This window comes from Chiloscyllium plagiosum, chromosome 44 (assembly GCF_004010195.1).
Source record: "Chiloscyllium plagiosum isolate BGI_BamShark_2017 chromosome 44, ASM401019v2, whole genome shotgun sequence".
Taxonomy (NCBI): Eukaryota; Metazoa; Chordata; class Chondrichthyes; order Orectolobiformes; family Hemiscylliidae; genus Chiloscyllium; species Chiloscyllium plagiosum.
In genome coordinates, this window is record NC_057753.1 from 11,736,774 (window position 1) to 11,761,925 (window position 25,152).

A 25,152-nucleotide genomic window follows, 5' to 3' on the forward strand; every position below is an offset into this window, starting at 1 on the left:
TGAACCCTGGTCTCCAGCGCTGTGAGGCAGCAGTGCTAACCACTGTGCCACCGTGCCGCCCACAAAGTTAGTGGGCGGCACGGTGGCACTGTGGTTAGCACTGCTGCCTCACAGGACCAGAGACCCGGGTTCAATTCCCGCCTCAGGTGACTGTGTGGAGTTTGCACGTTCTCCCCGTGTCTGTGTGGGTTTCCTCCGGGTGCTCCGGTTTCCTCCCACAATCCAAAGATGTGCAGGTCAGGTGAATAGGCCATGCTAAATTGCCCGTAGTGTTAGGTAAGGGGTAAATGTAGGGGTATGGGTGGGTTACGCTTCGGCGGGTCGGTGTGGACTTGTTGGGCCGAAGGGCCTGTTTCCACACTGTAATGTAATCTAATCTAATGTAATCTAATCTTATAGCAAGTTTACAGTGTGATGCAAGTGAAATCATACATTGAAAAATACCTTGATTGTTTGTTAAGTCTCTCATCTGTTAGAATGACCATGATAGTTTCACTCCTTTGATATGTAAATCACAAAACTTTTTTTTAGAAGTAACATTCGCAGGTTAGTTTTAACAATTGGTGTCAGCCCAGATAAGATCTTAAGATGTTGAAGGTGTCTGTCCCCTGTGTTTTGTTGTCTGTGCCATAATGTTTAGACTGATTCTAATCTAAGAAGTGAGTTGACAGAGTCTTACATGGATTCATGCAGTTTTTGAGCAAGGTACAATGTAACTCTGCAAGTACAAATTCACCCCACAAACGTATATGTGGACATGTGGGATTTTGGGGTTTTTTTTCAACCAAACTCATACACGCTGATCAGATATCTAAATTAACCTAGCCCCATCTGCCAGCACTTGGCTCACATCTCCCTCAACCCTTCCCATTCATATACCCATCCAGATGCCTTTTAAATAGGGGAAGCAATGGCCAGGTGGTATTATCACTGGACTGTTTATCCAGAGACCCAGCTAATGTTCTGGGAATCCAGGTTGCTAGGGCAGATAGTGGAATTTGAATTCAATGAAACAAGATCTGGAATTAAGGGTCTAACAATGACCGTGAATCCATTGTCGATTGTCAGGAAAACCCATTTGGTTCACTCATTTCCTTTAGGGAACGAAACTGCCATGCTTACCTTGTCTGACCTACATGTGACTCCAGACCCAAAGCAATGTGGTTGACTCTTAACTGCCCTCTGGGCAATTAGGGATGGGCAATAAATGCTGTGCCCAGCCAGTGGTGCCCTCATCCCATGAATGAATAAAGAAAGCAAAAATATTGTAATTGTACCAGCCTCCACCACTTTTTCTGGCAGCTCATTCCATACATGCACCACACTCTGCATGAAAGAGTCACCCCTCATGTCCCTTTTATATCTTTCCCCTCTCACCCTGACCTTATGCCCTCTAGTTCTGGACTCACCCACCCCAGGGAAAAGACCTTGTCTATTTACCCTATCCATGCCCCCTCATGATTTTATAAACCTCTATAAGGTCACCGCTCAGCCTCCAATGCTCCAGCCTCTCCCCGTAGCTCAAACCCTCCAACCCTGGCAACATCCTTGTAAATCTTTTCTGAACCCTTTCAAGTTTCACAACGTCATTCGGGCAGAAGGGAGACCAGAATTACACACAGTGTTCCAGAAGTGGCTTAACCAATGTCCTATACAGCCGCAATATGACCTCCCAACTTCTACACTCAGTGCGCTGACTAATAAAGACAAGCGTACCAAATGCCTTCTTCGCTATGCTGTATACCTGTATACCTCCACTTTCAAGGAGCTATGATCTCGCACTCCAAGATCTCTTCATTTCAGATGTATCTTAAATGACGTTTAAGCAATTAAGGACTGACAATAATTCCTAGCCAGCAATGCCCTTATCCCAAAAATAAATTCAGAATCTCATCCCAGTTGTCTCAGCCTGTGGATCCATAGCAATGTGCTTGACTCTGAATCTGCTGTCTGCCCCAATTAGAGAAGGGAAATGAATCCCATGAACGAATAAAAATCAAGTCGTCAGAACACAAATTCCTCAACCACTTCACAATCCACTACTCTGTCCCTGATCTCCCGTTGTCATTCCAAAATCCTAAAGCATTTTGTCACATCACAACACGGTGGCTCGGGGGTTAGTGCTGCTGCCTCACAGCACCAGGGACCCGGGTTCGATTCCAGCCTCGGACAACTGTCTGTGTGGATTTGCAAATTCGCGTGGGTTTCCTCCAGGTGCTCCGGTTCCCTCCCACAATCCAAAGATGTGCAGGTTAGGATGGATTGGCCGTGCTAAATTACTCATAGTGCCCAGGGATGTGCAGGTTAGAGTGGATTGGCCGTGCTAAATTACCCATAGTGCCCAGGGATGTGCAGGTTAGAGTGGATTGGCCAAGGTAAATTACCCATAGTGCCCAGGGATGTGCGGGTCAGGGTGGATTGGCCATGCTAAATTCCCCATAGTGCCCAGAGATGTGCAGGTGAGGTGCATTTGTCAGGGATAAATGTAGAGTAATGGGGAATGGGTCTGGATGGGTTAATCTTCAGTGGGGCAGTGTGGACCTGTTGGGCTGAAGGGCCTGTTTCCACACGGTAGGGATTCTAAGCTCAGAAGAATGACTGTCTGACTGAATGAATACAACAGCTGATACATTGAGTGAATGAATGAATACCATGAAACTCCTAAATGCTTAGCCATCTTTCCTTAGAATGCCTCCAATCCAGCTTTCCGCCCCGCGACAGTTCTCCAACCAATGTCTTGTCGTGAGTGACATTCTCCGGGACGGTGACACAGGTAAAGCCACCATCCCCGTTCTTCCTGACGTCTCTGCAGCCTTCGACGAGGTTGAACGCACCATCCACCCAATGCATCTCATCCGATGGCTCCCAATTCAGCGTTCTTGACAACGGAGCTTCGTTTTGAATCAACTTTAAAAGAGGCCAAGTCGCAGAGCACAGAAACGGGCCCTTTGGCCCAACCAGTCCGTGCCGACCCTAATCCCACCTAAACTAGTCCCATCTGCTTGCTCCTGGCCACTCGTTCATGTCCTTATCCAAATGTCTTTTAAATGTTGTAAGTGTACCCGCATCCACCACTTCCTCCGGCAGATCGTTCCACGCGCAAACCACTCTATATAAAAAAAGGTTGCCTCACATCTTTTTGAAATCTCTCTCCTCTCGCCATGAAAATTAGATTAGATTAGATTACAGTCTGGAAACAGGCCCTTCGGCCCAACAAGTCCACACCGACCCGCAGAAGCGAAACCCACCCATACCCCTACATTTACCCCTTACCTAACACTACGGGCAATTTAGTATGGCCAATTCACCTGACCCTGCACATCTTTGGACTGTGGGAGGAAACCGGAGCACCCGGAGGAAACCCACGCAGACACGGGGAGAACGTGCAAACTCCACACAGTCAGTCGCCTGAGGCGGGAATTGAACCCGGGTCTCAGGCGATGTGAGGCAGCAGTGCTAACCACTGTGCCACCGTGCCGCCCACTTTGTGCCCCTTTGTCTTGAAAGCCCCCATCCTCAGGGAAAGACACCTGCCATTCACCTTATCTGCGCCCCTCATGACTTTCTAAACCTCAACACTCCAGTGAAAAAACTCCCAGCCTCTCCTGATAACTCAAACCCCAGCAGTATCCTGGTAACTCTCGTCCGAACCCTCTCCAGCTTAATAATATCCTTCCTATAACATGCACACAGTACTCCAGAAGAGGCCTCACCAATGTCTGGTACGAGTTAGGACAAGCTTATCTTCCCTGAAGCAAACGACAGCAACAAACCCAGGTAATTGATTTACAGATTAACCCAGTCGACATTTACTTTCCTTTGTTACCGGTGTTGAGAACGAGTGAAGGACTTCCATCAGTTTTCACAGCACCAACTCTTGGTCTTTAATCTCCGTCCAGTTCCTGACCGTCACGTAACCTCGCTCTGTGTCCCCGTGAACAATGCTCACTTCACTCAACAGTGTGTTCACTCGCCCGTTTTTATCACAAAGCTGCGACATTCAGTTCGAACGGAGTCTCCTACATGAGCAGTTTCGAGGCTTCCCTTGTCTGCGACGAGCCTTTCGTAACAGATTTGATTAACTCCCCGCGTTACGCAAAAGCCACTCGCCGCATCACTCATGAGCCTGTTGGTGTTTCAGCAGGTGGGATAGCTGAGCGAATCCCTTCCTGCACACAGCACAGGCGAACGGCCGCTCCCCGGTGTGAAGCCGCTGGTGTATCAGCAGGTTGCACGACTGAGAGAATCCCTTCCCGCACACAGAGCAGGTAAATGGCCTCTCGCCGGTGTGAATGCGCCCGTGTGTCTCTAGGTGCTGCAGGCGAGTGAACCCCTTCCCACACTCGGGGCAGACGAAGGGACTTTCCCGGGTGTGGGTACGCTGGTGTCTGTGCAGGTGGGATGAGTCAGCGAACCCTTTCCCACACTCGGCGCAGGTGAACGGCCTCTCCCCAGTGTGACTGCGTCGATGGATCTCAACCTCAGATGGGGTTCGGAATCCCTTCCCACAGTCCCCACATTTCCACGGTTTCTCCATAGTGTGAGGATTGGGCTGATGCTGGTCGTCTACATAAAGAACACACACATCAGTTTCCCCCCTGCTATGAATGATATAAATATTCATCAGCCTGTGTAAGCTTTTTCATCCAGTCCCTCTCACTCAGGATTGTAACTGGTTCAAGGCCCTTCCACAGTCAGTGCGCTGAAACATTCTTACTCCTGAGTGTACGGGCATCTTGGTACTCTTGCAGTCTCATCAATGTTTGAAATCTTTCCCACAAACAGAACAGACAAAGGTACTCCTCCCAAAGACTGATGGTACTCAGGTCCGTTTGAATCAAGTGACTCCGCCAGATCTTGAAGTGATGTTTCCAGTCTGGGAATACTCTCATTTTAAGATTCTGCAAATGGAGATTACAAACCCTGTCAGTACGGGATAGAAATGCGTGAACAGACATCTCTAGTTTCTGCAGAACATGGTTTTCCCTTCTTCCCGATAGCTGAAAATGTCCCGTCCCACATACCCTCTCTTAAGATTCTGCAAATGGAGATTACAAACCCTGTCAGTACGGGATAGAAATGCGTGAACAGACATCTCTAGTTTCTGCAGAATATGGTTTTCCCTTCTTCTCGATAGCTGAAAATGTCCCGTCCCACATACCCTCTCCCTCTGCCTCCACCCATCGCTTTCCATCAATCCATTTCCCCCATCTCTCTCTCTCTCTCTCTCTCTCTTTCTATCTCCCTCTATACTTGGGATGGGTTCAACTCTCCAGCCCTTCTTATGCAGAATGGAAGTTAAATCGATCATTTTCTCTTCTGATTCCAGTGACCCTAAAACTCCCAGTGAATCAAAATGGGTCATTTTATCTGTCACGGGAAAAGCCTGCAGGTTTTAGTATCTTCGAACTGACTTGCTCACAAATGCTATCATAGAATCCCTACAGTGTGGAAGTAGGGCATTTGACCCATCAAGTCCACACCGCCCCTCTGAAGAGCATCCCACCCCTCTACCTATCTCCTGTAACCTTGCACTTCCCATGGCTAATCTACACATCTTTGCACTGTGGGAGGAACCCACGCAGACACAGAACATAGACTTCACACCTAATGTTTAAAAACCTGAGCTACCTTGAGAATGTAATTTAAAAGCAGTTCTGGGATTTATATATCAAAGAACAGAAACCAGCAGATCCCATTATAAAAGATGAAATTAGGAGAAAGTGAGGACTACAGATGCTGGAGATCAGAGCTGAAAAATGTGTTACTGGAAAAGCGCAGCAGGTCAGGCAGCATCCAAGGAGCAGGAGAACCGACGTTCGATTCTCCTGCTCCTTGGATGCTGCCTGACCTGCTGCGCTTTTCCAGCAACACATTTTTCAGTAAACGATGAAATTCTCAATCAAGGATTGTTACTGTACATGACACTGGACTCCTGTGGCTCTATATTCTGTGAACATGATCTTAACCTCCATAACCCACCTGATGAAGGAGCAGTGCTCTGAAAGCTAGTGCTTCCAAATAATCCGGTTGGACTATAACCCGATGTTGTGTGATTTTTAACATAGGACATTACAGCGCAGTACAGGACCTTCGGCCCTTGATATTGTAGCGACCAGTGAAAAGGGGGAGAAGATGCAAACTCCACCCAGACAGTCGCCCGAGGGTGGGATCAAACCCAGGTCCCCAGCACTGCAAAGCAGCAGTGCTAACCACTGTGCTGCAATGTTATTGCACACCTCTGGACCAGGTGGGATTTGAACCCCAGGTCTCCCTACCCTAGAGGTAGAGACATTATCACTGCAGGAGCCTACCTGTAGCCTTGGGGCCTCCAGCTTGCGGGTGAATCTTCCCCATCCACCTTCCAGGGTTTCCGTCTTGATCAGAGCTTTACTGATTCCCACGCCCCTCCCAAAGTGTTACTCCTTATTTATTATTTCCCTCTCCCCTGCCTCCTCGAATTGCACGGCTAGAGTTGACTCCAGTGTCTCTCTGCCCCCAACCCCCAACATCCCACCGCCTCTGACTGCAGTAGCCATCGCTCCCTGTACCAGCTGAGCACAGCTTCCGGGAACAGTGTCGCGCACGCTCAGTCAGGCCCCCTGGGGCGGAGACCCGGGACTCGATGCACTTGCGCGGCACAACCGCGGCGATGGCGATAGGCCGTATTCACACGCGCGGGGCGTGCTGGGTAACCTTCCCTCCATGTGTTACATTGCAAATGCAAGAATCTCTGGCAGGGCTGGGAGCAAGAGATTCCTGAATTTTTTTTAAACCAGTTCCGAAGTTCGAGGGTGGATGTTTGAGACTATCAATCAGCACAGCCCGCGCGAAACCCGCAGCAAATAATTTATCTCCTGGGAAACATTTATGTTGTCCACTGAATATTGTCAGTGTTTTGGTTCAAAGACAGAACTAGCTGGAGAAACGCAGACGGTCTGGCAACATCTGTGTAGAGAAAGCAGAGTTAACGTTTCGAGTTCAGTGACCCTTCTTCAGAACTTCATCATCCTCATGACCTGACCCACCGGTCAATCTTCCTTCTCACCTATTCACTCCGCCCTATCATCTTCTCTCAGCTACCTTCTTCCCAGCCCCACCTCCCAATCATTTATCTCTCCACTCTGCAGGCACCCTGTCTTTACTCCTGATGAAGGGCTTTTGCCCGAAGTGTCGATTTTCCTGCTCCTCCGATGCTACCTGACCTGCTGTGTTTTTTCCAGAACCACTCTAATCTTGACTGTTAGGCAAGGCAGTTCCAGGATTCTGACCCAGAGACAGCCGGTATACTTCCACCCTGTCTTTACTCCTGATGAAGGGCTTTTGCCCGAAATGTCGATTTTCCTGCTTCTCCGATGCTACCTGACCTGCTGTGTTTTTTTTCCAGAACCACTCTAATCTTGACTGTTAGGGAAGGCAGTTCCAGGATTCTGACCCAGAGACAGCCGGTATACTTCCAAGTCGGGACAGTGAGTGGCCCGGATGGGGAGCTTGCGTGGGCTGGTGTTTTCATCTGTCTGCTGCCCCCCTGTCTTTCTAAATGCAAGCGGTCAGGAGGTTGGAAGGTGCCGTTTAAGACCTTTAGTGAATTTCCGAAGTGTGTTTTGTTAGCGCTTGACAGCGCCAGGGACCCCAGTTCGATGCCAGCCTTGGGGGCAACTGTCAGTGTAGAGTTTACACGTTCTCCCACAGAGTCCAGACATGTGCTGGCTCGGAGGAGTAGACAATGCGGAGTTATGCGGGCAGGGTGTGGGTCTGGGTCGGATGTCTCCCGAGTCTGTACAGACTGTAAGGCATCAGTGGTTGAGAGAGTGGATGCATGTGCATGTTATTTTGTCCTGGATGGTTATAGAGTGAGAGAGGTCTCCAGCACGAGAGGAAGGCCCTTTGGCCCATTGAGACAAAAACAAGCAACTATTCTACTCCTATTTACCTGCACTTGGCTCACAGCCTTGTTTGCCTTGACATTGTTAGTGCATATCTAAATACTTCTTAAATGTGACGAGGATTTCTGCCTCCACCACCCTTAGAAGCAGCGGGAGCTGAGATGACTGAGCTCTAACAACCACAACCAACTTCATTTGTGCCAGGTATGAGTCCTACAAGCGAAGCGTTTTCATTCCCCAAATTCCTCAGTTTTGACAGGAATCCTTGATGCTGCACTCAGTCAATTCTCACCTCACCTCTGGAATCCAGCTCTCTTGACCCTGTTTGAACTGAGATTGTGATGAAGTCAGGAACTGAGTGGCCCTGGCAGAATCCAAACTGGCTGTCACTGAGCAGGTTATTGCTGAGCCAGAGCTGCTTGATAGCTCTGTTGATGACAACTTCCATCACTTTCCTGCTGGTGGAGGGTAGGCTGATGGAGTGTCCAGTTTAGTTTGTCCTGCCTTTTTTGTGTACAGGACACATTTGGGCAACTTGCCACTGAGTCAGGTTTGTGCCAGCGTTTTGGCTAGACCGGAAAAGCTGAGCTAGGGCTGAGGTATATCTGGAGCAGAATTCTTCAGCGTTGGTAAAATCCTGTTACCAGGCCTGGGGAGGGGAACGGAGGATTTGTAAACACCAAACTCACACCCACAAAAAGTGTTGGTCTCTTTTTGAATTTCTAACCTAAAGTTGTCTACAATCTTCCTGCAGAGTAGAACCAGAAGATTGACAGATGTGAAGGTGAGGTCAAACGCCACGTTGAGATTTGACTGGGGTCACTCATTTCTTCAGGATCTGAACGTCATAAGTCTTGGAACATGGAAGGACAAAAGGTTTGTCTGTTCTGCCTATGGGTGGGGGATTTCAAGTGTTAGTTTGAATGGAAAAGCGCTGTGATTCACAAACGTGGTCAGGTCAACTCCAGGTAAGCTGCGTTCAGTTCTGAGCAATTAGCCTCAGTCGAGGTCGCTTTAGAGGGAGTGCAACTGGTTCACCTGGTGACCTCCCAACTGCAAGTGCTAAAATACAAAGGGACATTTCACAAACATGTCATTGTGGCACAGAAGGGGTTTACCTTAAAACGCGTGTACCAACAGATTCAAGAACAGCTTCTTCCCCGCTCTTATTGGACTTCTGAATGGACCTCTCCAATTACAAACGTAATGTTGACCTTGCTCTTTATGCACCGCCTCTGAAGCTGTAACATTGTATTCCTCCCTCTGACCTATTACCCTAATTATCTCTGTATGGTATAATCTGCCGTACTATATGCAAAACAAAACTTTTCGCTGTACCTAGTTATTTGTGGCAACACTACATCAAATTAAAAATTCAGCCCATTGAGTCCAAGTACTGGGGACAGAGAGTCTGAGTGTGATGGGGTTTTACAGCTTTGGGAGAGTGAGAGGGGATAAATATTGATAACAATTAGATTAGTTGGTAAATTACTAACTCGGTCTGACCGTGATGATTTCTGTAATGCCCTTCTACAGGGAATTCAAAAGGGGAGAGGTTACATTCAGAAGGCTCGAATCAAACAACACAGCAAGTCACTTGAGACATCAGGACCTGAATATCATCAGCCATTGCATATGGAAGGGGAAGTGCGTATCTCTTTGCTCTGACTTTGAGGATGCATTTTAAGGGTCAGTGTGGCTGGAAAAAGTACTGAGGGACGGACACACACACACGTGTGAGAGTGTTCCAGTGCAGCAGTGAGCGTGGAAGGACCTTTAACCAGTTACACAGCCTGAAGAAAATAAAACACACCATTCAAAGTGTCTGCACACAAGGATTGAACCTGAAGAGACAGATGGACACCAGCTCCATGGTGAAACTGTGGAGACGCGCGGACTGCGGGAAGGGATTCAATCACCCATCTCGGCTGGAATTTCACCGTCGGGCTCACACTGGGGAGAAGCCGTGGGAGTGCGGGGACTGCGGGAAGGGATTCAATTATCACTACCTGCTGGAAACCCATCAACGCAGCCACACCGGGGAGAGGCCGGACATGTGCTCCGAATGCGGGAAGGCGTTCGCTCAGTCGGCCTGCCTGATGTCACACCCTTCTGAAAGCAGCTCTCAAATTTCAAAACCTATTGTTGAGCTCGCCCTGTGTGCACCTTCTCCGCACCTGTAACATCACATCCCTCGCTCTGTTCTATAACCCTCTGATCTCTGTGCAGCACGATCTGCCTGTACTGAAAACTTTTCACCGGCCTGTCAGTGTCTGGATTATTAAGCAACAGGACTCAGATTATGCATGTAACAGGAAGCTCGTTATTAATGTAATTGGTCTCTGGGCATTGCCGTGACAGGGCATTAATGACGACACAAAAGCGGTTGGAAAGGCTAGAATTAGCCAGGATTAACCCAAGAGTCCACAGAGGGTTGAGAGAGTGGATGTGGGAGTACTGCGTGTGAAAACAGGCTCTGGCTATACATAGAGAGTAAAGAAAGTGGGTTATTTTACCAGTGAAGCCAAAAGGGTGCAGAGGAGTCGTGATAAGGATTCAAAGTCATGAACAATTCCAACAGAGTAAGTGAGGAGAAAGTGTCTCCGGTGCGACACCGAGATATCGAAGGCTCTAGGCTAAGTGCTGGAACGTGGGATTAGAATACAGAGGAATCTCAACATTCTGAATATTAATTGCCTGAATTTTGGACTATCTGAGGAAGATCTCAAGGTCTCATAAAAGCGTTCCATCAAAGAGGTGTTACCAACACTGGTGTGACAATCATATTTTCTGTTGACAATGATTAAAAGTTGAAGTCGGCTTACTGAAGTGCTGCCAAGAACAGTCCTGGGCATTGTTGGGAGCACAGGCACCACTTCCAAATGACTGACCTCCCTCCCTCCCCTCTCTCTCTCCAAACAAAGACAGACAGAGTGACGATCTGGGCAAATTCAGAACACTGAATATTCTCAAATACAGACCCCTGATCATCTCCCCAACATTGTACAGGGCAGAGCGGAACCTTGTTGACTGGCCCACTGTGCTGCTGCCTACTCTCCTGAATGGGGAGTGGACTTGCTCTGTCAATCCCACTGAAGTGAAGCAGCGGCGGGGAGAGGCTACAGCAATGCTGCAGGTTCCTTGCACACAAGTGTGTATCTGCTCAGGAACAAACCCCTGAGACACAGGGAGGGAGCAAGGCAAGGCAGAGTGAGGAAAACTCCCGAGTCCCAGAGGAAAGGCATTGAATCAGTCATCTGAATAATCAATTGTCCGTACGAAATACTGCCCGCCCATCTCATTCAGATAATCAGATCCTCTGCAGTTAGCTGCTTGCTTTAGACTGGCACAGACCCCCGATGGGCTGAAGGGCCTTTATCTGTGCTGTAGATCTCCATGGCTCTGAATAGGAGGGGACTTTGCAGAAGAAAGGAAGATTAGAGAAGGGGCAGTAGTTTGTGTAATGGTGGGGTTGAGAGTTTTGTTTCCCCCCCCCCCTCAGGTCGGGGGAAGACGGTGAATGTGAAGATGAAAGAGAGACAACCACAAACATTGCCTGTGAATGTGGGCGTTTGCACAGTCATTGGTTTTGTAGGAGTAAGGTTGAGAGACTCGGAATCGGGCCTCGTTGGAAAGGTGAGCTCTGACAGGTTATAACTGGAGAGAAACAGGAGAAAGGTACGAGCGGAGGTTTTCAAAAAAATACCTTTGGGGGGGGAAAGCTGCCTGTTGATTCATGGTATCTGATCGGATGGCCTCAAGGTAGTCTTAGTGACACATTTCATGAGCTCCTGACACTTGTGACAGGGACCAGCCCACCCCCTCAAAACATATTAAGCAGACAGCCTAGACCCAACCCTTTTCTTATTTTAAAATGCATCGCATTCCAGATGCAATTTGATTGGTCAAACTACCAGGCTTGAAGCAAAACACACTTTATTCTTATACTATAGTTCAAAGAAAGAAAACATTGGAATAACTTAACTCTATGAGAAAACTCAACAGAATAATGGATGACTTTACGACTGAATAATCACGGTTCCAGGATAGTATAACGTTTCATAAACACACCCCCTTGGCAAAGGCAAACTTAGTAAAATAGATTGTCTCGATTAGATTAGCTTAGATTCCCTACAGTGTGGAAACAGGCCCTTTGGCCCGACAAGTCCACACCAACCCTCCGAAGAGTAACCCACCCAGACCCATTTCCCTCTGACTAATGCAACTAACACTATGGGCAATGTAGCTTGGCCAATCCATCTGATCTGCAAGTTTTTTTTTTAGGTTGTGGGAGGAAACCGGAGCACCCAGAGGAAACCCACCCAGACACGGGAGAATGTGCAAACTCCACACAGATCGTGTTACCCAAGGCTGGAATCAAACCTGGGTCCCTGGCGCTGTGAGGCTGCAGTGCTAACCAACGAGCCACCATGCAATTCTACAGACCAGTAGGCAAAACATCAAGAGAAGCCTCTGAGACTGAGAGGGTGGCAGGGACAGATGTACTGCAGCTTCCAAACTCGATTTCAAGACCCCAGCAACTGCTCCTAAAAGACTACAACCAATAATCCTGGCTCTGGGGTGGGAGCTTGATCTCACCCATTCAGGCTGCTTCTATTGTTCCAACTTCAAAACAAACAAAAAAAAATCCCAAGCCCTCTCAAGCTGTTTACTTTATTGGATTCAAATAGACTTTTCGGTACTCCTGTCTTAAAACCTCTCTTCAAAACAAAAATCCAGGACCTGTTAAAGCCATCATACAATGAGAGTGGGGGAGACCCAGAGAGCACAGAAACAAGAGTAGATCATTCTATTGCACCGGCTCTGCCATTCAGTTAGATTATGCTGATCATTTTCCACCTGCATTATTCCCATCATGTCATCAGTGCCCAGGAAACTATTGATTTCTGTCTCAAACATTCTCAGTCATTGGAGCATCCAGAAACCTCTGGTTTGAGAATGCCAAAGAGTCGACATCCTCTGAGTGGAAAAAGGTCGTCCTTAAACGACTTGCTTCTTACTACATCCACTGGTTCCACACGCTGAAGCCAGGGGAAATGTACTGTGAACATCCACTTTGTGAGAATCTTGTATAAATGAGATCATCAATCATGTTATGAAGCCCAGCTGATGGTAATGGTGCACAAATAGATCATAGGTTTTATTTTTTGGTGTTTAGTTAGGATGGTAGTCACTGAATATATTCATATGAGGCTGCCAATGTTCTTTTAACAAAATAGTTGATTACACAACAAAAATCCTGTATATATAGAGTCATAGAGATGTTCAGCATGGTAACAGACCCTTCGGTCCAACCCATCCATGCCAAACAGATATCCCAACCCAACATAGTCCCACCTGCCAGCACCCGGCCCATATCCCTCCAAACCCTTCCTATTCATATACCCATCCAAATGCCTCTTAAATGTCACAACTGTACCAGCCTCCACCACTTCTTCTGGCAGCTCATTCCATACACGTACCATCCTCTGCCTGAAAACGTTGCCCCTTAGGTCTCTTTTATATCTTTCCCCTCTCACCTTAAACCTATGCCCTCTAGTTCTAGACTCCCCAACCCCAGGGAAAAGACTTTGCCTATTTATCCTATCCATGCCCCTCATAATTTTGTAAACCTCTAGAAGGTCACCCCTCAGCCTCCGATGCTCCAGGGAAAACAGCCCCAGCTTGTTTAAGCCATCTCCCAGTGATGTCCTTTGCAGATACTCAATCCCAGTACAGTGCCATCTGACCCATTTTTAAATGTTGCAGCTATAGCTCATCCCGAATTGCCCTCCAGGTGGTAATGAGCTGTCTTCCTGAACATCTGCAGATCTTGTAGGTGTCAGATCACCTATAATACTGTCAGGAAAGAAGTTCCAGGGTTTTGACCTGGTGACGGTGAAAGAATTTGCAATGCACTTCCACGTTCAGGGTGGAGTGTAGTTGGGAAGGAACTTGCAGAAGGCGGGGTTCCCACATGCTTGCTCTCCTTGTCCTTTGAGATGACAGAGATCAAGGGTTTGGAAGTTGGAAGGAGTCGTCTTGATTGCACTGCAGTTTGGAGATGGTGTTTCTGCCACGGTCCATCGGTGAGGAGGCAGTGAATGTCGAAAATGGTGGATGGAGTGGGCTTTACATCTCTTCTGTTTCATTCACCTACAGAAGCTTTTACCATTGACCTTTTGTTTCCACAGAAGCTTCTATCCACCTTCTGTTTTTGCCTTCATCGGTTTCTTGGCTGGATTCTAAATTGCTCCCATTCCCCTGCGTACCATGTCTTATTAGAATCCCTACAGTGTGGAAACAGGCCATTTGGCCCAACCAGTCCACACCGACCCTCCGAAGAGTAACCCACCCAGACCCATTTCCCCCTGACTAATGCGCCTAACACTAGGGCAATTTAGCAAGACCAATTCACCCTGAGCTGCAAATCTTTGGACTGTGGGAGGAAACTGGAGCACCCGGAGGAAACCCACGCAGACGCAGCGGGGAGAATGTGCAAACTCCACACAGACAGTCACCCCCAAGGCTGGAGTCGAACCTGGGTCCCTGGCGCTGTGAGGCAGCAGTGCTAACCACTGAGCCAGTGTTCTTACAATCATACAATCCTTTGATCTAATTCAATCTTTAAGTCCTTTTGTTGTCTGAAGTAGATTTATTTTTCCTGTCGCATACAAAATCCTCTAAGAAATGATTTTTTTTTGTCGACCGGGTAGTGCTTCTTCAAGTAAAAGCTGCTGCTGGTTGATTTTCAAGCCGTTTAGTGTATCTAGCCAATCCGTCGTAACAAATTGCTGCTCACACCGTTCATTCCAAATCTGTACAACAGAAACTGTGCGTGCATATCACATCAAATTAATTAAACACTTTACAATGTCATGACCATTAATTCCCAAAGCAACCCTCGACATTTTCACGGAAAGGTGGGCGCTGCAGGGAGTGATTAGATTAGATTCCCTACAGTGTGGAAACAGGCACCTCGGCCTGACCAGTCCACACCGACCCTCCGAAGAGTAACCCACCCAGACCCATTTTCCCTCTGACTAATGCACCTAATACTACGGGCAATTTAGTACAGCCAATTCACCTGACCTGCACAGCTTTGGACTGTGAGCGGAAACCGGAGCACCCGGAGGAAACTCACGCAGACATGGGGAGAACGTGCAAACTCCACACAGACCGTTGCCCAAGGCTAGATTTGAACCTGGGTCCCTGGTGCTGTGAGGCAGCAGTGCTAACCACTGAGCCACCGTGCCGCCCCAAATGTGTAGTGCAGTGCATTATTTCCCCCTCCAACTCTATTTTGATTTAGTCCCTGCCCTCCCCTTCACTGTTTGATCACACAGCATTGCCCTTTGATGTGAAGGGCACTGCTTGTCACTGGCCACTCTTTTCACAGTGGCGGAAATTGAATCAAGATTTGTACACCCCCTGTTGCCTTTTCACTGTGTCTCTCACTCCTGCAGACAGACAACATAGGTGCTGGGGGAAAAAAGAAACAACAAAAAAAAAATACAAAATTTCCCAAAGCTTCCTGAACAGTAAGGTTACTAATTGCCCATTTTCATTACATAATATGAAATCCGAAACAGCTTGATCCCCATGATGCTCGACTCCAGAAACCTATCTCACACAAACTCCAGAAATTTGCCCTGCGCGGTATTGGTACTGGATAGCTTTACCCAGTCTATCTGGAAACTGAAGTCACCCCTTGTTACCAATGGGACAGGCACACCAGTTCAGACTAGGCGTTCAGACAAGGTCGTCACATCTCCCCGGGGTGGAATTGTCTCATTCTCAACCTGGACTTTTAGTTTTGTTGCTGTCAATGATTTCAAAAACTGTGTTCTGTGGTTATAGGACAACTTGAGAAATTGATGAGAGGAGACAGGAGTCCAGCCTACGATCGTTTATTTCTTGCGCGTGCAGCGAGACCTGGTCTTATTACCGTGAAGTGTAAAACCTCTTCGGGTGGGTTACAGAAACCTCAGATTCTTACACAGAACGTCACAACATTTAAACACTACTTCCCACACTGCTCTACCTGGGTGTCTCACATTATCTGCTGTTTTATACAAAGGTCAACGCTCTGCTAGTATGACTTCTCGGCTCCTCGTCTCGACTGTCTTTGTGTCCTGATTGTTATGTACATTTGTTGCGGTTCCCAGTTGCTTTGCTATTACTAATGACAGGACGAAAGCTTTAACCCTTGGCTCACTCAACCCCTTCAGCGTCCCCCACTCGGCCTAGCCCAAGGTAGTGAACTTACTGGTAATGCATTTCCCTTTATGTCACCCATTGGCCAGCTATCAAGTGTAGGGGTTGGAGAGGCACTTCGGTATGCCATCTGTACAGAATGGACCAGTGCAATAAGCCCCCTGCTCTCCGACCCTGCGTTCTCCAACTCTCAACTCCTTACCATTCTCCTGTGTGTCCTTTCGGTGCTTTCGCCCAAGTAGTTCAGGTATACGACCAATACCAGCTGAGCAGTAATCAGAACAGATGATCCTAACACATGGATAGATCTGTTCATTTGATCCCCAGTGACAGAGCAGTATGGCATGGAAACAGACCCTTGGGTCCAACCAGTCTCAGCTGAGCATAATCTCAAAGTAAAGTAGTCCCACTTGCTTGCACTTGGCCTATCTCTCTCCAAACGTTTCTCCTGTAAATACCTTTTAAATTGTTGTAACTGCACACACATCCACTTCCTCTGAAAGTTCAGTCGACTCGCAATCCATTTTCCATGTGAAAAACAATTGCCTCTCGTGTCTTTTTAAAAAATGTCCCCCCCTCACCTTAAACAATGGCCCCCTAATCTTGAAATGGCCCACCCTAGGGAAAAGACTCTCGAGATTCACCTTCCACGCTCCAGTGAAACAGGTCCCAGCCCATCCAGCATCTCCTTATAGCTCAAAACCCTCTGTCCCCGGCAACATCCTGACACATCTCTTCAACTGAATAATATCCTTCTGATAACAGGGCACAGTACGGCAGAAGAGACCTCACCAACGTCCTGTACAACTGCAACGTGACGTTCTCAGCTCCTACACTCAAAGGTGTGAGCAATGAAGAAAGTGAGGACTGCAGATGCTGGAGATCAGAGCTGAAAATGTGTTGCTGGAAAAGCGCAGCAGGTCAGGCAGCATCCAGGGAACAGGAGAATCGACGTTTCGGGCATGATTCCTGAAGAAGGGCTCATCCCCGAAACGTCGATTCTCCTGCTCCTTGGATGCTGCCTGACCTGCTGCGCTTTTCCAGCAACACATTTTCAGCTCTGAGCAATGAAGGCAAGCGTGCTAAGTGCCTTCTTAACCACCCTGTCTATGTGCGACGCAAAGAGTTATGTACCTGAACCCCTCGGTCTCTCAGTTCTACAACAGCACCCAGTTCCTCCCCACCAAATGGGGATATTGTCTATTTGCTCTCACTTGATGCTGCAGGCTGGTCTTACTGGAAGGCTGTCGTCACTTGTGCTTCATCGCACATATCCGCGCACTGTTCAGGCAGCAGTGGGATTACACAGGGAGAACGGACTGAGACACTCTCTGTCAGGTTGTATGCCATCACCCTGAAATGTTAATTGCTTCTCACCTTGAACCTGGCCCCCCCCCTCTGGCTGAAAGGCTGGACTGAAGAGGCTTCTCCACTGAGTCTGCTAGTAGCTCCTGAGTAGTCTGACCTCTCTGCCCTTATTTTCTCCTCCCACCTTGCCAGCAGCTTCCACATCTGGTTCCTCCCATCTGAGTCTTTCAGGTCCTTGAGTCTCATCCACACCTGTCCCACACTGCTCTGACCACAGTTGGTAAATTAAAATGTGACTCGTTTGTTGCCGTATCCCATTAACACGATATTACGGCAAGGACGACAGTTATAGAGTCATAGAGAAGCACAGCACAGCACGGAAACAGACCCTTCGGCCCAGCCCGTCCTTGCCGAACAGATATCCCAACCCAATCTAGTCCCACCTGCCAGCACCCGGCCCACATCCCTCCAAACCCTTCATATTCACATACCCATCCAAATGCCTCTTAAATGTTGCAGTTGTACCAGCCTCCACCACATCCTCTGGCAGCTCGCTCCATACACGTACCACCCTCTGTGTGAAAAGCTTCCCCCTTGGGTCTCTTTTATATCTTTCCCTCTCTCGCCCTAAACCTGTGCCCCTCTAGTTCTGGACTCCCCCATCCCAGGGAAAAGACTTTTGACTATTTTTCCTATCCATGCCCCTCATAATTTTGTAAACCTCTATAAGGCCACCCCTCAGCTTCCGACGCTCCAGTTGCTCTACTCAAAAATACAACGTACAAGTTGGAAACAGTCGTCATACTTCATACACGGCAACATTTTAAACTCCAGCCTGGCCATAGGGGTGATTAACTGTCGAAGGAACAGACCCCATAGTCCAGTCGTGAATACCATTGATAGGAAGCATCACTCATGAACTTGCTGGTGTCTCAGCAGATGAGAGGACTGAGTGAATCCCTTCCCACACTCAGAGCAGATAAAAGGCCTCTCCCCGGTGTGAACCCGTCGGTGTCTCAGCAGTTCAAACGACTGAATGAACCCCTTCCCGCACTCCGAGCAGATGAACGGCCTCTCGGCCGTGTGAATTCGCTGGTGTCTCAGCAGTTGGAACAACTCAGTGAACCCCTTCCCGCACTCCGAGCAGGCAAACGGGCTCCGCACGGTGTGAATTTGTTGGTGTCTCTGCAGGGTACAGGAGCGGGTGAACCTTTTCCCACACGTCACGCAAGGGAAAGGTCGCTCCTCGGTGTGGACTCGCTGGTGTCTCACCAGGCTGGACGACCGAGTAAACCCTTTCCCGCAGACGGAACAGCAGAACGGCCTCTGACTGGAGTGGACGTACCGATGTCTCAGCAGATCCCTCGTGCTTTTGAAGCTTTTCTCACAGTCAGGACACTTATAAAGCCTCGTATCGGTGTGAACAAGTTGATGTGAAGTGAGGTTACTTAAACAAGTGAATCCCTTCCCACAGCCAGTGCAGGTGAATGGCTTCTCCCCAGTGTGAACTCGCTGGTGTTCCGTGAGTTGAGATAAACGTGAGAATCCCTTCCCACACTCAAAGCAGGCGAATGGTTTCTCGCCGGTGTGACTGCGCCGATGGATCTCCAGCTCAGACGGAGTTCGGAATCCCTTCCCACAGTCCCCACATTTCCACGGTTTCTCCATGATGTGGGCGCCCTCGTGTCTCTCCATGATGAATCCTTGTCCAGGCACACGTGGTCGGTCTCTTCTCGGGGAATGGTGTGATGTATCCTTCAGACTAGTTAAAGCGATTTCTGCAATCAGTCCATCGAAACAGTCTCAGCGGAGCGTGCATGTCTCGGCAGTTTTCCAATCATACTGATGTTTGAAATGCCCCCACGGGGAAGACAAATCGTTCTCCTTCCATGTTCAAAAGCTGACGATATTCGGTAACTGATGAACTGAATGACTCTCCAAGATCTTGGCTTGATGTTTGGTTTGTATTTTGTGATAAGATTTTGAAATATCATCACTGTGAACACAGGATAGAATTTCAGAATGGACAATTCAAATTACTATTAAATATTTTTCTCCTCTGGCCCCACTAAAGCTGTAAATTCCCATCTCACTGTGGCCTAGAGGTATCGTCACGAGACTATTGACACAGAGATCCAAGTAGTGCTCCAGGGACCGAGGTTTGAATCAGCCATGGCAAATAGTCAAACTCTGAATTCAGTAACGAAAATAATCTGCAACTAATGAGTCAAATGGTGACCATTTATCAGAAAAAAAAGCATGTAGTTCACTAATCTCCTTAAGGGAAGGGATCGCTGTTCTTACTTAGAATGAACTATATGTGAGGAAAGATCCTACAGCAATAATGATTGACTCAAGAGTCATCCAGCATGGAAATAGACCCTTTGGTCTAACCAGTCCACGCCAATCATAATCTCAAACTAAACTGGTCCCACCTGCCTGCTCCTAGCCCATATCCCTCCAAACCTTGCCTATTCATGTACTAATCCAAATGTCTTTTAAATGTTCTAATTGTAACCACACCCACCATTTCCTCAGGAAGGTCATATCACACACGAACCACCCTCTGTCTTTTTTCAATCTCTCTCCTCTCACCTTACAAACGTGCCTCTTGGTCTTCGAATCCCCTGTCCTAACTATTAGACGTTCGCAATACATGATGGACTGGCCAGAGAAAACCTCATCCCATGAGTGATGAAGGATAGAAAAAGAAGCACTTGCCTCTCTGTTTGTACCAGAAGTTTTGCCTAAGCACACTCCAGCTTGACCTTCACGCTGCCGCTATTTCTTAATAATTTGGTTACTGATTTTACTGATTGCGAAGCCCGTCCCGCCCTCTGAACCATTAATTTCGTTTTCAATAGGTCAGGCGAGAGCAATGGCAGCGCCTTTACCCACCATCCCTCGCGGTGGGGAATGCCCCCTATTCTGGCCACGGGAGAGCAGGTGCGCAGGCGCAGTACCACCCAGCGGCCGGAGCATGCGCACTGACCGCCAACACCAGGGGGGGCCCAGAGACGCCGTGTTTTTTTCACCCTCTCATCCGCCGGCGGTGAGGATGCGGGACCGCGGGGGGAGCGCCGGCGCCGGCGGAGGGACCGGCAGGGTTTACTAAACACTTACTAAGCAGCCCGAACCTCCGTTGGCCACCTGCGGGCCGGGCGTTGGGGGAGGGGGGGGGGCCTTTTCACGGGATCGGCTCCCGCCGAACGGCCGCCATCTTGGATCGGCGGGGTTGGGAGCGGTGCGCATGCGTGGCCGAGCGGGTGACGTAACCAGTGGGGGGCGGGCGGGCGACGTAACCAGCGGACGGGTGACGTAACCAGTGGGGCGGGCGGGCGGGTGACGTAACCGGTGGGCGGGGACTCCGGTCGAGTCCGGCTGCTGCCCGCGTTGGGTCCTAGGGTCCGCCCTCTCCCTCAGTGTCACCTATTCCCCAGGGGAAAGTGAGGACTGCAGATGCTGGAGATCAGAGTCAAGATTAAAGTGGTGCATTGGAGGAGCAGGAAAATCGACGTTTTGGGCAAAAGCCCTTCATCCTTTCCCATTCCTTTGTCAGCCGGGGCATTGAATACAGGAATTGGGAGGTTAAGTTGCGGCCAAATGGGACATTACTCAGGCCACTACGAGAACGGTGTTAAGTTGGTCGTCATTGATGGACTTGGTGAGGTCCAGGAAGGGGAGGGAGGTGTCAGCGATGGTCCAGGTGAATTTAAGGTCGGGGTGGAATGTGTTGGTGAAGTTAATGGACTGCTCAACCTCCTCGCGGGAGCACGAGGTGACAACGATCAGTGTAGCGGGGGGGGGGAATTGGTGCCGGTGTAACGTAGCCTTCCCATCTCCATCTATAACGACTGACTAAACACTGACTTTTTTTTAACAAACCCACTGACTCCCACAGCTACCTGGATTACACCTCTTCCCACCCTACCCCCTGCACAAATGCCATCCCGTATTCCCAATTCCCCCACCTCCGCCGTATCTGCTCCCAGGAGGACCAGTTCCATCACAGAACACACCAGATGGCTTCCTCCTTTTAAAGACCATAATTTCCCTCCCCACGTGGTTGAAGATGCCCTCCAATGCATCTCATCCATGTCCCGCACCTCCACCCTTGAACCCCAACCCTCCAACTGCAACAAAGACAGAAACCATCCCCACACCAGTCCTCACTTTCCACCCTACCAACCTCCACACAAACCATGGGTGGCACAGTGGTTAGCACTCTTGCCTCACAGCACCAGAGACCTGGGTTCAATTCCTGCCTCAGGCAACTGCCTGTGTGGAGTTTGCACATTTTTTCCTCCGGTTTCCTCCCATAGTCCAATAGTGTGCAGGTTAGGTGAATTGGCCATGCTAAATTGCCCGTAGTGTTAGGTGAAGGGATAAATGTAGGGGAATGCTTATGGGTGGGTTGCTCTTTGGAGGGTCGGTGTGGACTTGTTGGGCCGAAGGGCCTCTTTCCACACTGTAAGTAATCTAATCTAATCTAAACCGCATCATCCGCTGATATTTCCGCCACCTACAAACGGACCCCACCACCAGGGATATATTTCCCTCTCCACCCCTATCTGTCTTCCGCAAAGACCGTTCCCTCCATGACTACCTAGTCAGGTCCACGCCCCACCCCCCCCACCCCCAACAACCCACCTTCCCCAACCCATTCCCCAGTGGTAGTTGTGTCCTCTAGTGGATTCACGGAGGCATCAATACAACGCAGTAGTCCCGCTGTCGTGTTATCAGAAAATTGTGTAATAACAGAACATCGAAACTAATGGGGCTGGAATCGCATTATAACCAACATGCGTTTTAAAACTCACTGCTAATCACGTTATAGCGAATTTGTGCTACCGAGACGCGCGTTATAGCAAGACGACCTGCGTAATGTATTCACTGCGACTGTCCCTGTGGAGGCTTCCCCTCCATATTTGACGATAAGGCCGTTGACCGACAAATGACAAAGTTTAAAAGACACTTGGATATGGACGTGAATGGGAAAGGCTTGGAGGGATGCAGGCCAGGAGCTGCCAAGCAGCTAGGAATGGCTTAGTTTGGGATTATGTTTGGCGTGGGAGAGAGTGAAGGCTGCGGGTTGCTGGAGAGTCAAGAGTAGAAAAGTGGGGCGCGGGAAAAAGCTCAGCAAAGTCAGGCAGCATCTGAGGAGCTGGAGAGTCGACCTTTCGGGATTCTGGGTCATCCAAGATGGAGGAACGGGGAAAAACACTGGCTGTAAGAGCTGCTCCCTTTTTTTTGCTTGAGGTATTTCAGGTGTTGGAGGTGATTTCCTTGGATTCCAGGGGTTACTGTTTTACACGCAGCCGCATCGTTTTGGAACTTTGGGGAGAAAAGGATCAAAAGCGACACTTTTAAAAGCGGGAAGACAGACAAAAGGCAGCGAGCACACGGTCAGTGAGGGAGAGAGGGAAGAAAACCTACACTTTTAACAGGCACAACAGTGAATCTTCACTGTCACTGCCTTTGCTGTTTGAGTTCATGTATCTCTGGACATTGGAGTGTGGAAAGGAGGAATTAACAATCAGCAAAATTCATAGCTGTCCTTGGAGGAGCCTGTGTGGGAGAGCTCACAGCAGAGGAACAGATAAGTGCATAGTTTTTTAATGTGTAACCTTGCTTTAAGTCTGCAGTAGCGAGTAGAGTGGGTTCTTTCTTGACTATGTGTTTTATTGAGACCTGTTTTTTTGTCGTAGAGATGTGCAGCATGGAAACAGACCCTTCGGTCCAAACCGCCCGTGCCGACCAGATATCCCAACCCCAATCTAGTCCCACCTGCCAGTACCCGGCCCATATCCCTCCAAACCCTTCCTATTCATATACCCATCCAAATGCCTCTTAAATGTTGCAATTGTACCAGCCTCCACCACTTCCTCTGGCAGCTCATTCCACATTCTGCGTGAAAAAGTTGCCTCTCGGGTCTCTTTTATATCTTTCCCCTCTCACCCTAAACCTATGCCCCTCTAGTTCTGGACTCCCCCACCCCAGGGAAAAGACCTTGTCTATTTATCCTGTCCATGCCCCTCAATTTTGTAAACCTCTATAAGGTCACCCCTCAGCCTCCGACGCTCCAGGGAAAACAGCCCAAGCCTGTTCAGCCTCTCCCTGTAGCTCAAACCCTCCAACCCTGGCAACATCCTTGTAAATCTTTCCTGAACCCTTTCACAACATCTTTCCGATAGGAAGGAGACCAGAATTGCACGTAATATTCCAACAGTGGCCCTAACCAATGTCCTGTAACAGCCGTATCATGACCTCCCAACTCCTGTACTCAATACTCTGACCGGTAAAGGAAAGCATACCAAACGCCTCCTTCACTATCCTATCCACCTGCGAGTCTACTTTCAATTTGATTAAATTTTAAAAATACAGTAGTCCCCTGTATCTGCAGAACCCCGAAACAGCGGAGAGGTGCGATCCCCTTAACTTAAACGGGAAACTTAACTTCCCGGCGGCCTCATGGTCCCTGGTTCCGGAACATTCCCTGTAATGTGCTTGGGCTGCAAGTAACTGAAACCATGGTAACTGGACACGCGGATACGGTTGGGGGGGGTCGCCCTATATAAACCATAATTACTAAGTTAGCCCTGGAGCACAGTCTTTTTAGAGCGAAAAGGCAGGACTATTTCTTGGGTCTGTAGACTATGAAGGAGCGAAGATGGCCTTTAATAGAGTGATATGCTCTTACATTGGTCATTTAGGGAGCGTTTCAGTTTTACTGATGATCATGTCTGCAGGAATCTGTCCGTTAGTTGCGAATCCTCTCAGATTGCAGGGATCGTTTGGAGCGGCAGTGCTCAGTTTACGGGAGCCGGGGGGAATGTGATGGGTGGCAGTTATAGCAAGGGAGAAAAGCCGCAGATACAGTCCGAGAGATGGGTTAGCTCCGGGAAAGGTGTGAGATGGAGGTAGGTAGCGCAGGAGTCTTCTGTGGCTATCCCCATTTCAAACAAGGATGCTGTTTTGGAAAATGTTGGGGGTGATGGACTCTCAGGGGAATGTAGCACAAACAGCCAGGTTTCTGGTATCGAGGCAGGCTCTAGTGCAATGAGGGGTACGTCGGGTTCCAAGAGATCGATTGTAATAGGGGACTCTCTAGTCAGAGGCACAGACAGATGTTTCTGCAGCCAGCAGCGAAAAATCAGAATGACGTGATGCCTCCCTGGTGCCAGGATTAAGGAGGGTGCAGAATGTACTCAAGGGGGAGAGGGACCAACAGGAGGTCATTGTACACGTTGGAACCAATGACTTAGGAAGGGAAAGGGATGAGATTCTGAAGCGAGAATATAGAAAGGTAGGCAGGAATTTAAAAAGGAGGTCCGTGAGGGTTGTAACATCTGGATTACTCCCGGTGCTACGAGCTAGTGAGGCTCGGAATAGGAGGATAGAGCAGGTGAATGTCAAAGGGTGGGGTGCTGGAAAAGCACGGCCTGTCAGTCAGCGTCCGAGGAGCAGGAGAACCGATGTTTCGAGCATACGCCCTTCATCGGGAATGTTGAGGGGTGTCCAAAGGGGGCTGAGAGATAAATGGGAGGGGGGAGGGGGGGGAGAGGTGGGGCGAAGGGAAGGTAGCTGGGAATGTGATATGTAGTTGAAGGTGTGATTGGAAGTGATAAGTCAGAGGGATGGGTGGAGCGGATAGGTGGGAGGGAAGGAAGATGGACAGGCAAGACTGGTCAAGGGGATGGTGCCAAGTTGGAGGCTTGGCATTGTGGTAAGGAAGGGAGAG

At 48.9% G+C, this 25,152-nt stretch overlaps 1 protein-coding gene and 1 long non-coding RNA gene across 2 annotated transcripts in view; one reads left to right on the plus strand and one right to left on the minus strand.

Moving 5' to 3' along the window:
* Window positions 1-14,521: 14,521 nt before the first annotated feature.
* Window positions 14,522-20,664, minus strand: LOC122543573 (zinc finger protein 436-like). The gene is made up of 3 exons (XM_043682379.1): window positions 20,535-20,664; window positions 18,306-19,407; window positions 14,522-14,704 (listed from the first exon to the last, which is right to left on the minus strand). Exon 2 carries the CDS (start codon window positions 19,104-19,106, stop codon window positions 18,321-18,323), a length of 786 nt encoding a protein of 261 aa, XP_043538314.1. The 5' UTR covers window positions 19,107-19,407; window positions 20,535-20,664; the 3' UTR covers window positions 14,522-14,704; window positions 18,306-18,320.
* The window catches only part of LOC122543574, a 7,708-nt gene continuing 2,694 nt past the window's right edge, over window positions 20,139-25,152 (plus strand). The window contains exons 1-2 of the long non-coding RNA XR_006310109.1: window positions 20,139-20,463; window positions 22,680-22,816. This is a non-coding gene — a long non-coding RNA (uncharacterized LOC122543574). The remainder of the gene's footprint in view (window positions 20,464-22,679; window positions 22,817-25,152) is intronic.

Excerpts from the sequence above, each read along its gene's own strand:
- LOC122543573 (XM_043682379.1), bottom strand. The coding sequence starts at position 19,106 with ATGGAGAGACACGAGGGCGCCCACATCATGGAGAAACCGTGGAAATGT.